Source organism: Oryctolagus cuniculus, chromosome 1 (genome assembly GCF_964237555.1).
Source record: "Oryctolagus cuniculus chromosome 1, mOryCun1.1, whole genome shotgun sequence".
NCBI classification, from domain to species: Eukaryota; Metazoa; Chordata; class Mammalia; order Lagomorpha; family Leporidae; genus Oryctolagus; species Oryctolagus cuniculus.
In genome coordinates, this window is record NC_091432.1 from 11,773,818 (window position 1) to 11,786,737 (window position 12,920).

Genomic DNA, 12,920 nt, shown 5'->3' on the forward strand with positions numbered 1-12,920 from the left:
TCCAAATGTAAGCCATGCTGTTTATTTTCTTCCATGGCGTGGATGGGACAGGCCCCCTGCCAGAGCTGCAGGTGTCTCCTTTTCCCCGGGAGCCCCTGCCCAGCTTCCCGTGGGAATCCCCAGGGATACCCTTGCTCCTGGGGTTGTAGGGGTGGGGAGGGGAACACTGGAAGGCACAGGGAGGTCCCCAAGCTGCCCTGGGGAGGGAGGCCGCCTTCACTGGGCACCTGTCCACGTGGTGGCGGTGGGCAGAGGGGTGGGCTGGCTTCAGTCTTTCCTGCAACGCCCCTGCCCTGGGAGGTGGGCAGGGCTGGTGTCTGTAGGACTTTAGGAGCCCAGGGCAGCTGGCTGGGTCTGACATGCTATGCGGCTCAATGCCAGAGAGACTCCAGGTAGCAAAGCCGAGGCCCACCGATGTGGCGGCGGACAACGAAGGACAGAGCTGCTCTCAGGGCCACGAGACCAAGGTCAGGTCCATGGCCCCGGCTTGCCCTCTGCCCTGTGTGAAACTCCAGGGTCAGGCCCACTCCGGGTGGGCCAGGGCAGGCCTGGAACCTGAGTCTCCAGGCAGACTTGGACTGCCCCTGGGGAGTAGGGAAATGCAGAGCAGCCCAGGGCCCATCCCTGGCCCACCCAGGGCCCATCCCTGGCCCACCCAGGGCACTGGAGGACAAGGACACACGCCCTTGACATCAGCCTCCTGTCTTTTAGGACAGGAATCACTGGGGGAGGGTGGGGATACAGGTCCCCTGGGGAACGCTCCCCGAAGGAGCCACCGTAGGTGTGGGTGGGGGGATCACTGGGGAAGGTTCCCCATGAACCTGTGGGGATGGGGAGAGGTGGGATTGGGAGGGAGAGTTTGGGTTCTCGAGCTGCTACTCTGACGACTCCTTGGGCGTATACGCCACGTTGTCATAGGCAGGGGGCGGAGAGGCGGCTGGGCTGGGGATGTTGAAGTCCGTGCTGAAGGCGTTTGGGAGGAAAATAACCGGCTACAAAGAAAACACCAACCAAAACCCATGCAAGTCCCAGCGAATGCAGGCCTCCAGGGCGGTGTTACAATAGTGCCCTCTTGTGGACACTTAGAACACAGCGCCTTGGTAAGGAGCGGTGCAAGTCTGATTGGTGCTTCTAATATTTCAGAAAACGTTTTTTGGGGTCAGCTGTGATGCAGGCATGGGGAGTACAGCAGCCAGTGACACAGACACAGGGCCTGTTTCTCTAGCAGCTAAAGTCCTGGGGCTCCTTCTCTCTGGATTGCCCCTGTACCCCGTTCAGGGCTTCCATGTCTCTTGCCTGGATCCCCACTATTCTGCTGCATTTGACAAACCCCTTTGGTCAATTTCCCTAAAACCAGCTCCCTCTCCTGCTCCAAGACCACCAATGACCCAGACCACCAATGAACCCCTCCCCCCAGCCCCAACCCAACCCCACACCTCCCATGAACCGGCCCCACCTGTGCCCTGTAGCCCTGTATATCCTGCCCCAGGTGGCCTCTGCTCCAACTGGTCTGCCTTCTCCCTGGTCCTGAGCACTTCTTCCACCTGTTTCCATGTTCACTAACCGCACTCCCCACCCCCACCATTATGTTGGGAACCAAGTTCAGGTCCGACAGCTGCCCTTTCTGGTGACCCTGGTGGACTTTTTTTTTTTTTTTTTTTGACAGGCAGAGTGGACAGTGTGAGAGAGAGACAGAGAGAAAGGTCTTCCTTTTCTTTTGGTGCAGCCATGCATCGCGCTGATCCGAAGCCAGGAGCCAGGTACTTCTCCTGGTCTCCCATGCAGGTGCAGGGCCCAAGCACTTGGGCCATCCTCCACTGCCTTCCCGGGCCACAGCAGAGAGCTGGGCTGGAAGAGGGGCAACCGGGACAGAATCCGGCGCCCCGACCGGGACTAGAACCCGGTGTGCCGGCAACCGCTAGGCGGAGGATTAGCCTATTGAGCCGCGGCGCCGGCCCGACCCTGGTGGACTTTTGAGGAGCCCCACTTCTCCCGGCACAGAGGGCCCAATTGTCTCCCTGCCCAGGTGCTCAGCTGTGCACCAAAGCTCTCAGCCCAACCTCATAGAGCAGCTGGTCTTCGGTGCTGGCGCCCCCCTGTGGCGACGAGGAGAACAACCCTGCCTTCATGGATGGGGAGGGTCTGACAGTGGGGACTTATCGCTGGCTCTCCCTTGTCCTGTTTCCCACAGGGGACAGGAAGGGGGCTGGAGGCAAGGAGCCTGCCAGCCACCAGCCGACCTCAGCTTGGAGCACTCACCGTGTTGGCTTGGGTGCGGGTGGCTTGGCACGCAAAGTGGGTGGCAATGACTGCGATGAAGAACTCCAGGATGGTGAAGATGGTGAGCACGGCCAGGTAGCCCCTGCCCACATCCTGGGGAACAACGGCCACAGTCAGGGCCGGCCAAGATTTCTAGAACAGGAGGTCCCCAGGAGAGAAAGCCTTGCCCACGGTCTCACCACCAGGTGGTGGCTGAGCTGTACCCAGAGCCAGGGCTCCTGTGGCCAAATCTGAGCCTTTGTCTTCACGCCACCGTGCTACATGTGCGTGCCCCTGTTGTAAGGTCAAGTGAACACCCACAGTCTATTGGGGCCTCCCTCCCATTCCTGGATCTGCCTCTGCCATCCTCCAAGGTTACTACCGTGGGGAGGGGGGCATCTGACAACACACCCAGTTAGTGACGCCGAAGTCCATGAGCAGAATGGCTGTCCCGGCAAAGGCCGCCGTGGCGCTGAGAATGTTGGTGCCCAGGCTGCTCCTCACCTGCGGGAGCCAGGGAGACCGGGGGTGGAGGGCAGGAGCGCAGGGAAGAGGCAAAGGGAGAGAGAAAGGACAGGCAGCGGCTCCCCCTGCCCAGACTCCCGCAGCCATGCTGTGGGGGTGGTAGGGCTTGCTCTTATCAACCTGTCTCCTTCCCTCCCCTCCCCTCCCCTCCCCTCCCCTCCCCTCCCCTCTCCTCTCCTCTCCTCTCCTCCCCTCCCCTCCCCTCCCCTCTCCTCTCCTCTCCTCCCCTCTCCTCTCCTCACTTCCCCTCCCCTCCCCTCCCCTCCCCTCCCCTCCCTCTCCTCCCCTCCCCTCCCCTCCCCTCCCTCTTCTCCCCTCCCCTCCCCTCTCCTCTCTTCCCCTCTCCTCTCCTCTCCTCCCTTCCCCTCTCCTCTCCTCTCCTCTCCTCTCCTCTCCTCTCCTCCCCTCCCCTCCCCTCCCTCTCCTCCCCTCCCCTCTCCTCCCCTCCCTCTTCTCCCCTCCCCTCCCCTCTCCCCTCCTCCCCTCCCCTCTCCTCTTCCTCCATGGGACTTCAGGAGGGGCCCTGACCCCTGCCTCTCCTGCTGGGAAGCCCCACCCCTCCGTGGCCTCTTGCCCACCCCTTCCTGCCTCTCCCCCTCTGCTCTGGGCCGCGACACTTCTGGGCTGCTCCTGAGACTCACCAGGCAGCTGGCGTGGTTCTTCTCGGCAGCCACAGAAAGGGACCCGGAGATGATGAACTGTGGGCAAGAGGCCACCAGTGAGGCTTCGGCCAGGGCACCGCGCAGGGCATGTCCTGCCAGGCCACGGGCGCCAGGGAGAGGGCAGCTGCGGCCTCCTGGCTGCTGTCTCCTCAGCTTGCTGGCCCCCGGATGTACCGCACGTAGGAGGCAAGGGTTTGCACTGACCTCACTCCGGGAGCCCCATGGGGAAGGCACTGACCGAGTAGCAGCTGTGGCCGTGCACATCACGGAGTTGAGGAAGGCAGACAAGACCCCTGCTCTTTGGGCTCCCATTCCAGCCGGGCCAGATGGACACTTAGCAGATAAGCAGTGACAGACATGATGGAGGGTTGGTGATAGGAGCCACTGGTGGGGGCAGGGAAGGCCTCGCTGGGCAGAGATGCCGCCGAGAGGATGCAGGGCACGCGGGTGCAGCAGCGCCCCAAAGTGGCTCCCCATGGCCTGTGTGCTGGTGCCGGTTCTGTAGCTGACACTTGGCAGGCTGGCAGCTTGCCCGTTTGCACCCGGCTGCCACCCACAGAGAGGTCAGTAGGCAGCGAGAAGGCTGGGGGAGGCCTGTGGGGCTGAGCGGCGGGGTTGGGCCGGGCGTGGTCACAGCAGTGGCATCGGGGCTCAGGGCTGGCCACACTTCCCGGGAATGGGACGACTGTGGCCACCCGAGGAGCTGAGGGGGTGCATCCCGGCTCCTCTCTGCTTCTGCAGCCTTCTGGGGCTGTTTGGTGGGAGCTGTCACACACAGGCCTGCGTCAGCCTTGGGGTTATGCTGAGAGTTTGGGCAAAGCTGTCCTGTGCCCCGCCAGGGATAGTGGCGGGGTGACCCGGGCAGACCCATACCCACCCGCCTGCCCCCGCCCCGCGCCTGCCCCGCACTCACGCAGGCTCCTCCCCAGAAGGGGACGCCGGCGTCGATGAAGAGCATCGCGAGCGGGCCGCGGCGGACCATGAGCAGCACGCTGCCGAAGCCCAGGTGGATGAGGCCGATGAGGATCTGCACCGTCTGCGGGGGGCGCCACGGCTCAGCCCGCTCCGTGCCGGCGGCCCCAGGGCCCCCCCTGGCTTCCCAGAGCCCCTGGCTAACAAACTCAGACCGTGTGAAGGGCAGGTTTCAGAAGAAAGCCTGCTCTTGGCGGCCTGCGGGATCCCCGGAGCCTGGCAGCCTCGCTGTGTCGCTGCGCGCCCGCCCTACCTCCGCCCTCCAGCCTGTAGGCGACGTCTCGTCCTGTGCACCTGTCTTCGCGCCCACCGCGACCCATCCCCGCAGGGTGCCGTGGCCGTCTCCCACCCAGCTGACATCTCAGCCTGCTTTTATTTTTCTTTGAGAGTTGGCTCTCAGCCCAACCCCCCTCCCCCCCACCCCCCACCCCGCCCCATTTCCAGTAGAGGGATGGTTTTTCCAGGGTGGGGGCTTCGGGCGGATTCTGCCACACTGCCTCCTCTAATTTCTGGAAGTGGGTAGGAGATGTGGAAGATTCCCGAATCCAGCCTATGCCCATCCCTGCAGCCCCTCCCAGCTCCGGGACCTGTCTGGGACCCGTCAGTGACCAGCTTGCTTGGGCACCACACACACCTATGTGGCTCTCCAGCGCGCAGCTCTGGCTGTGAACAGCTTGGGAGTGGCCTGGAGTCCGTTTCTAACACAAGTGCCAAGAATCCCGGTGTTTCTGAGCATGGCTTTTTTGAATCTCCTGCCCATGGCTTCCTGCAAGTCTGTCATCTCCTTGGCTTCCTATACGGTGTGGTCACCCAGCTGCCAACGCTGGGTGCTGGCTCTATGGTCAGGCCACCGCAGTTCCTTGGTAAACTCTGGCTGCCACACAGCCAGTGGCTGTCTCACAGAATCCCAACATGGTGCAGTAGGTATGGGGACCCCAAACCAAGGCTCAGAGGTGCCCGAGCTCTCCTAGCTAGAACGTAGCAGACTGGCTAAGTCCAAGGCCAATGTTTGTCTCGCTGGGTAGCGCTCCCTAGGACCTGTTTGTATTTTTCTCTGTTGATGTTTTCCAGCCATTTGTACTTGTCTCGTCTCACGCTTTTGGGGGGCATCCTCCATGCCCAGAGTCTGCTCTGAGGTTTCAGGACCCCGGCATTCGGTGCCCCATCTTTGCTCACCGTCTGCCGTCCCTGTGGGAGCAGTTTTTGGAGTGGAATTCTCCAGCCCAGCGTGCTCCAGCCTGAGGCCCTGGGCGCCACACTGCAGAGGGGTTGAAAGGAGAACTTTCCAGTCGGGCCACCCTAGGTTACCAGCTTACCAGCTGGGGCGCCTTGCACAGGGACTTACCCTTGACAAGCCTCAGTGTTCTAATCTGGCCAATGGGAACCATGAGCCCTGTCTCACGAGGTGGTAGTGGGAATCCAAGATGATGCACGCACAATCCGTGACACAGTGCATGCGCCTCTCAGGGACCCTTAATAAACAGGAGCTGCCATCATCATCGTCACCATTGTCTATGAAGGCTTTCACCTTCCACTTGGAAAAACTGAGGCCAAGGGACACACTGAAGAATCTACGTGTGTGTAATATTTGTAAGGTTAGATAAGCAAGGGGCTATTAGCTACTCGCCCCACATTGAGTTCCAATGCCATATAAATGGACTGAAACGCAACCTGGAAGTTTATTTTTTTGTAACAAATAGCTGGATTTCTGTCAATCGCAGACAGCTGAGCTTCAGCCAATCACAGGCAGCCAGCGAATCAGATGCTGCCAAAACAACACAGACACCACGTTGTAGCCATTCAGGTGATTTCTCTACTTTGTGTCTGTGTGCAGCCTATAAAAGCTCACCGCTCACACCACTGGGTGGCGCTCTCGGGACCTCTCTGGTGGTTCTGAGTGCTGCCCCATTGACCGTTGCTGTTCCTTGCTCAAATCAGCCCTGTGAAATTTAACTTGCTTAGAGTTTTTCTTTTTAACAACACGCTCACATCTATAATTTGTCCGTCTTCTCTAGCTATTATTTTACTCCCTCCCAGGGACCAAGGTCATCTGAGGTTGGACAGGAGCGTGGAGGCTGTTTCTCCTGGATTCTCAGTCCTACCACTCTCACCTGCCACCTCCAGCTCCTCGCCTCTCCCTCCTCCCAGCCATGCCAGCGCTCCACGTCTTCCTTGTGACCTCAGGGCCTTTACACTTGCTGTTCCCTCTACCTGGTAAAGCCTCCCCCACCTCCTCCACCACATCTTCTCTTGGCTGCCTTCAACCCAGCATCCAGATGTTGGCTTAAATGTCCATCTCCCCAGAGAGAACTTTCCGTCCGCCCCTGCTGGAGTTGTTCCTCCCCATCCATCATTTTTAACCTCATCAGCCTCTTGTCCGTTGTTTACTGAGCGCCCTGAGGGAGGGACCTTGTCCCCCTGGTACGTGGCGGAATCCTCCCAGCCCTCCTGAGTGGTTCTTGACTGTGCCCCTCTCCAAGGTGTGCGTAGATGCTCTGTTGCTGGGTGCTCATTGCCTGTCCATCACCCCTGCTTCCTGTCTCGCGGTGAGGCTGTTCTTACCCCTAACGCTTTGGGCTCTCCAGTAAGGAATGTCTCCATGGGCCGGAGGTCTGGCGGCTGGCTGGCCCGTGGAGTCTGCACCCCCAGTGGTGGCTCCTCAAACTGCATGATCCCGGGATGCTGGCACAGGGAGGGTGGTCGGATGGCTGGAGGCGGGCGCAGGCCGCTGGCGTTGCTGGGGGGGATGACGACAAAGACCCCATTGCTGGCGGGAGGTGCGGACATGGTGCTCAGAGAGCCTGGGAAACAAAAGCTTGGGAGACAACGATCATACGTTTGCTTTGTGGCCTGTAAGCAACATGCCCACGGGTCCTTGCGTACGGTGGCCCGGTGAAGATGGCACCAAGTTCTCGGATCATAGTCCAGGAAGCCGAGACTCAGAGATGCAGAGGTGGTCGCGGCTGAGCCGTGAGTTCTGTTCTCTCTGCCCCCAGAAACCCTGCTTTTAATCTCTGCGCTGTCCTATGCAGAAGAGACTTTGTAGGCTCATGTGTTCCAACAGAGAGGGCAAGTGGCTTGCCAGGGACACACAGCAGCTGGGGGGCCTGTTTCTTCACCTCTGGACCCGCCCCTCCCTGCCCCTCCCTGCCTCTCAGCCCTGTCACAATCCTGCAAATCCATCCCCGGGGAATTCCCTGCTCTGAGAAGCTTTCTCTGTGGCCACTCAGGCAGTTGCCAGGGAGGTGGCCAACACATATACGGATTCTGGAAACTTTAGGTGTGTCTGGCTTGGGCTAACTCTTAGGGAGACGATCCCACCCTTTTTACCCACAGGTCTTGGCCTCCAGAGATGGACAGGCCTCCTCTCATTTTGAGGGACGGGTGGGTGGGGCATGTACCAATAGCTGTGCTTGAGGGATGAGGAAACAGATTCAGAGAGGGTGAGTGTCTCCTCCGTGGTCACACAGCAGCTCAGCAACAAACTCCTGGCTCCCTGTGGAAGGAGTTCTGACTTTCTCTGGAATGTATGCAGCCCTGGATCTGTTTCTATCCAGTGAGGGGACCAATGCCAGGGCATCACTCATCCAAGTAACAGCTCTCCAATGCTTAGCATTCACAGAGCAGCCAATGCAAAACCAACGGGGACTGGACGAACCTGTCAGCAGGCAGGTCCACTTAGGAAACCGCCCACACACCCTTACCGTCACCTGGGGAGGCGATCTGTTAGAGTCAAGGACAAACCCCGCACACAGACCCAGCTGTGCTCAGTGAGAACCTCAGCTCTCTGCCCAGGGGGCTGTCATTCACCAGGGCTGAGTGACGGCTGCGTCAGAGGCCCACGGTGGCGTGTGGGTCCACGCGGGGCCATTCTCTGGGGGTCAGGGAGGACCAGTACTGCCCATTTCGGAGGGACTCTTGCTGGGTTCTGGCCCTGGGTGGGGCCTGAGCAGCCCGAGAAGGGAGCATATGCATAATTAACAACTTCTCTCCAGGGAGGGGTGGGTGGGTGAGAAATTCGATAAAGCAGAGACCTCATGATTCACAGGAGAAGTCACCTACAAAAATAGGCTCTCTGCCGACGGGCGGGGTAAGTGGTGATCACAGGCATGGGAGTGCCACAGTCATCGCCCTCCCTCCCCCCAGCCCTCCCTCTTGTCCCGAGGCCAGGGACTAACCCGACTCCCCAGGCCCCTGCCTTGTGCTATCCATAGAGAACCCTGTTTTCTCACCAAGTGAAGAGCCAACGTGCCCCAAACTCCATTGCAAGCGTGTCAGGGACAGACAAGTGGAAACAGGGACAGTCATGGGTCTCTACCACCTGGAGTGTGTAAGGCACCTGCTCAGACATCAGCGGCAGGTGTGCCAACACCTGCCGAGGGAGCAGGGGTCGTCACAGTCCCCCAGGGGCATGGTTCTCTACAGTTTAGAAAGAGCTGTCAAACCCTTGGCACAGGTCTGTGAGGCAGGTGCGAGCTGGCCCATTTTGCAGACCAGGAAAGTGAGGGTCAGAAATAGCCATGGGAGAGGGGAGAAAAGCATTTTGGTGTGATGGGTTGAGCTACTGCTTGTGACATGGCATTTCATATAGGAGTGCCAGTCCCAGTGCTGGCTGCTCTGCTTCTGATCCAGCTTCTTGCTAATGTGCCTGCAAAAGCAGCAAAGAAACTACTTGGGCCCCTGCCACCCATGTGGGAGACTAGGATGGAGTTCCTGGCTCCTGTCTTCTGCCTGGCTCACATCTGGCTGTTGTAGCCATTTGGGGGAGTGAATCAAAAGATGGACCATTCTCTCCCTCTTCCCCCGCTCCCTTCTTGTCTCTGTTGTTTGTCCCTTTAAATAAATAAATCTTAAAAAAGAAAGAAAGAAAGAAAGAAAGGAAGAAAGAGCGAGCCAGGGGCTTGAAGGCTAACATGCTTGTCATTGATGTTGAAGCCAAAGTTGCAGCTGCATCCAGACACTGGAGGGCGCTGTGCCACTAATGGCCTGGTACAACTTAGGGAGAGCTTAGGGAGAGGAGGTGGATGAAAACCTGTTAGAGGCTTTTGCATTTGCTACCAAAGGGTTGGGAGCGGGGATTGAGGGCGGGTTTTGGGAGAGAACACTTTTTTTTTTTTTTAAAAAAGATTATTTATTTGAAGGCAGGGTTACTGAGAGAGGGAGAGGGTGAGGGAGAGGGAGAGAGACAGAGAGAGAGAGAGAACTTCTATTTTGATGGTTGACTCCCCAAAAGCCTGCAATGACCCTGGGCTGCACCAGGCTGAAACCAGGAGCCTGGAGCTCCATCTGGGTCTCCCACGTGGGTGGCAGGGGCCTAAGTGCTTGAGCCATCTTTTTCTCCTCTCCCAGGTCATTAGCAGGGAGCTGGGTTGGAAGTGGAGCAGCCAGGACTCCAACCAGTGCCTGTAGGGGACGCTGGTGTTGCTGGCGTTGGCTTAACCTGCTGTGCTACAACACCAGGCCTGTGAGAGAACATTTAGGATGATCTGAACCCTCGATAGGGAGGAAGGAATGCAGCTGTGTTCACTGTAAGATAAGGCAGAGGCAAAATTTATACGTACGTCCTGTTATTGAACCTGCCAGAGTTCTGAGTCGGTGGAGGGCTTTTTTTTTGGGGAGGGGGGATACACAGGAAAACACAGGGGACAGGGTTTCTCCACAGAACGCTGCAGAGTCATCAACCTAACCTCTGCTGGCCCCGGGAGGGTGATGCCAGCTTAGGACATCCCCAGGCCCGCTCATGCCCCTGTTTCATTCCTTCCCTTTGTACGGCCTTGGAGAGGTTGGAGGCCCCGGTTTGCAGCTGTAGATAAGGAGGGAAAGCAGGTAGGGAAATCCCTTCTTCCAGGCAGAGGGCTGACATGATAGTCACAATGCAGAACAAGCTGTTAAATCAGGGCGGCTTGCCTTGCCCGAGGGCAGCCAGAGAGGCCGCAGGACAGCTGCGGATCCCCCCTTATAAAGTCCCTGTGGGCCTTACAGGAAACGATGCCCACCTAGGCCTGGCATGCAGAAGGCACATGGTCTCTGTTAGCTTCTATTAGTGGTATCAACCTTGGGGTTGATACCTGGGGTAGGCACTGTTTTGCAGACGACAAAGCTGGGCTCAGAGAAATTCAGGCTGCCCTGGGGTGCTGAGCTGAACCGCACCCGAGGAGCTAGGATTTGTCATTTGAACATCTCTGGGCATCAGGTTTATTTGCATGGAGCTGGGAGCTGGCTTCATTTACAGGCCGGTGCTGCTGCCTGGGGAGGGTGTCCTGGACAAAATGCCCAGGAGCGCATCTGGTGGGGGCTTCACAGCTGGGAGGAGGCAGCTTTGCTTGGTGGTTAAGCCTCAGGCCCTGGGGTTAGCCTACTAAGAATCCGCCCTGCCACGCTGCAAGCTTACGTAGCTGTGAGACCTTTCGCAAGTTGCTTAAGCCTTTCCTGGTCTCAGTTTTCCCTTCTGTCCAATGGGTGACTGTGGTGTTGGTGGGGTGCTCCAGGCTGGCCCCTGTCTGCAGCTGTGTTCTCCGGCCCCACCACTTGGTGAGTCAGGCGGGAATCGCTCCTGAATTCCAAGTCTGGACCCAGCACACCAGGCTGCCCGGAGGCAGTCCTGGGGGCCTTCAGTCCCAGCCCCTCCCGGACAACCCAGAGCTGGCCCGCAGGCCTGGAGAGGATGCCAACAGACTCGAACACATGACAGAGGAGTCACAAGTCCCCCCAACCTGCTCGCTCTGGCCTGGGCCAGTCCCACCACTCAGCCCCCTGCAGGTTCTGCTCATTCCACTCTGCTGCCCAGCCCCACCGAAGGGACAGTGACAGCCCCTTCTCTTCCCTGGGCCTCCCTCGGCCTCAGAGGTATTTCCTGGTAGCCCCTTTGTGCGTGAGAATCCCTGCCAGGTCCTCCCTTTCTCTCAGAGAAGGGGGCAGGGCAGGGCCCCTGCGTCTGGGTTGGAATCCCCTTTCGGGATAGTAGGGATTGGGTTGGGGGTGGGGAAGGCTCCTTCCCCTGAGAGGATGGTTAGAGTCCTGGGGTCCTCTCTCCTCCTCTCCCCTCCCCACCCTTGGCTGGCCGGCGCCTGTCTGTGGCAGGACAGTGTGGTTCAGCCGTCCTCAGAGCCCTCCCCGAGTACTGGCTGGGTGGGCAGGACCCATGGGAGGCGAACTTCTCTGTCCAGGGGTCTTTCTCCTTGTCCTTCCCCGGGATCTCACATGCCCCTGCCCCACGTCCCTTGCTGTGCCCCCAGGGTGGCGGGAAGGGCAGCGAGTACTCACCGGGCTGTCACCGCTGCCGTGCCAGCCGCTGGCTCCTGCTGCCTCTGCTCTCCGGCAGCCGCTTCTCCCGACTTCACACATTTTCGTGTGAAAGCCTTGCTGTTCGTACAGGGCTGGGACATCGGCTGCTGTTCTGGAAGTTCTCACTCCCTCCTGGCTCTGAGATCTCCACCTTTGGCCCGAAGGAGGGGGCCGAGGAAGCCGTTCCAGCCGATTCCCATCTTTCAAACTACAGGAGGTGAAACTGAGACCCAGAGAGGTGAGTGGGCTGCCGGGGTCCCACCGTAAGTGTCAGAGTGAGGAGGGGAAACCCAGAGTCCATGAAGGAACAGGGGTGCCCCATGGCAGAGAAGGGGCCAGGTGGCCTACAGCTTCCCCAAGGAGTGGAGCAGAGTGTGAGTGTGTGTGTGTGTGAGTGCGTGAGCATGCACATATATGTGTGAGGGGTCCGTATGCCTGTGAGTGCGTGGGTGCACAGAGTGGCGTTCAGGTGGCCTATGGATGCGACACCTTTGCTCATGAGCTTCTGAGTTCAAGTTCTCACCCCAGTAGCCTCTGAAGCCTGTGTCAAAGTCAGAAAGACCCCACAGGACCTGTGGGCTCAAGATGGCCCAAGGAATAGGCTGCAGGGGCCTTGCTGGGCCAGCTCTCAGCTACCCCAGGTTTAGAACAGTGTGGCAGTTGAGTGCAAAATGGCCTTTGTTTCCCCCACCTCCATCCATGAATCCACAGGTCTTGCAGCTTGAGCTGGAGCCTATTTTGCCTGTTCCCTTGAAGTGGGACCACCTCGTGGTTTCTCTTGCCAGCAAGAAGAGCCCGACATGGCACATGCTGGTTCTGGTCTGAGGCCTCTTGTTCTCTTGGGATGCTGTGCCTACCGTGGGAATGTCTGGACTGGCCATAGAGGATCATTCTTATGGAGCAAAGCAGAGCCATTCCACAGAGCCCCACCCATGCAGCCAAGGTCAGCAGGGCCATCTAACCAACTCCAGGTGCATGGTTGAGTCCTGCCAAGCCCAGATCAGATCTGTAGAACCGCCCAGCTGACCAATACATTGGTGAGCAAAAATCAGTGCTACATTGCCAAGTTTTTATAGGTGTTTACTCCACAGCACTTAGGTGGTGATAGCTAAGTGATACAATCATTTCTTTTTTTTTTTAAAAAAAGATTTATTTATTTATTTGAAAGTCAGAATTACAGATAGAGAGATGGAGAGATAAAGATCTTCCATCTGCTGG

The 12,920-nt window shown here is 58.6% G+C and overlaps 1 protein-coding gene and 1 long non-coding RNA gene across 3 annotated transcripts in view; one reads left to right on the top strand and one right to left on the bottom strand.

Moving 5' to 3' along the window:
• MS4A15 (membrane spanning 4-domains A15) lies at positions 1–12,571 on the bottom strand. 2 transcript variants are annotated; one of them, XM_002709014.5, is made up of 7 exons: positions 11,682–12,571; positions 6,981–7,233; positions 4,360–4,482; positions 3,426–3,482; positions 2,671–2,763; positions 2,260–2,373; positions 1–992 (listed from the first exon to the last, which is right to left on the bottom strand). In XM_002709014.5, the coding sequence occupies exons 1-7, from the start codon at positions 11,801–11,803 to the stop codon at positions 876–878; spliced, it is 879 nt and encodes a 292-aa protein (XP_002709060.3). In that variant the 5' UTR covers positions 11,804–12,571; the 3' UTR covers positions 1–875. The 2 variants fall into 2 exon arrangements, with proteins under 2 accessions (XP_002709060.3, XP_008270233.3); XM_008272011.4 differs by lacking the exons at positions 6,981–7,233; positions 11,682–12,571 and adding an exon at positions 4,672–4,766.
• The window catches only part of LOC138848864 (uncharacterized), a 9,460-nt gene continuing 8,342 nt past the window's right edge, over positions 11,803–12,920 (top strand). The window contains exon 1 of the long non-coding RNA XR_011387016.1: positions 11,803–11,940. This is a non-coding gene — a long non-coding RNA (uncharacterized lncRNA). The remainder of the gene's footprint in view (positions 11,941–12,920) is intronic.

Excerpts from the sequence above, each read along its gene's own strand:
- MS4A15 (XM_002709014.5), bottom strand. The coding sequence starts at position 11,803 with ATGTCCCAGCCCTGTACGAACAGCAAGGCTTTCACACGAAAATGTGTG. Across the intron at positions 4,483-6,980 it reads GAGAGCCCAAAGCGTTAGGG|ACGGTGCAGATCCTCATCGG; the intron begins GTAAGAACAGCC and ends CGCCCCCCGCAG. Across the intron at positions 3,483-4,359 it reads CCTTCTGGGGAGGAGCCTGC|TTCATCATCTCCGGGTCCCT; the intron begins GTGAGTGCGGGG and ends TCTTGCCCACAG.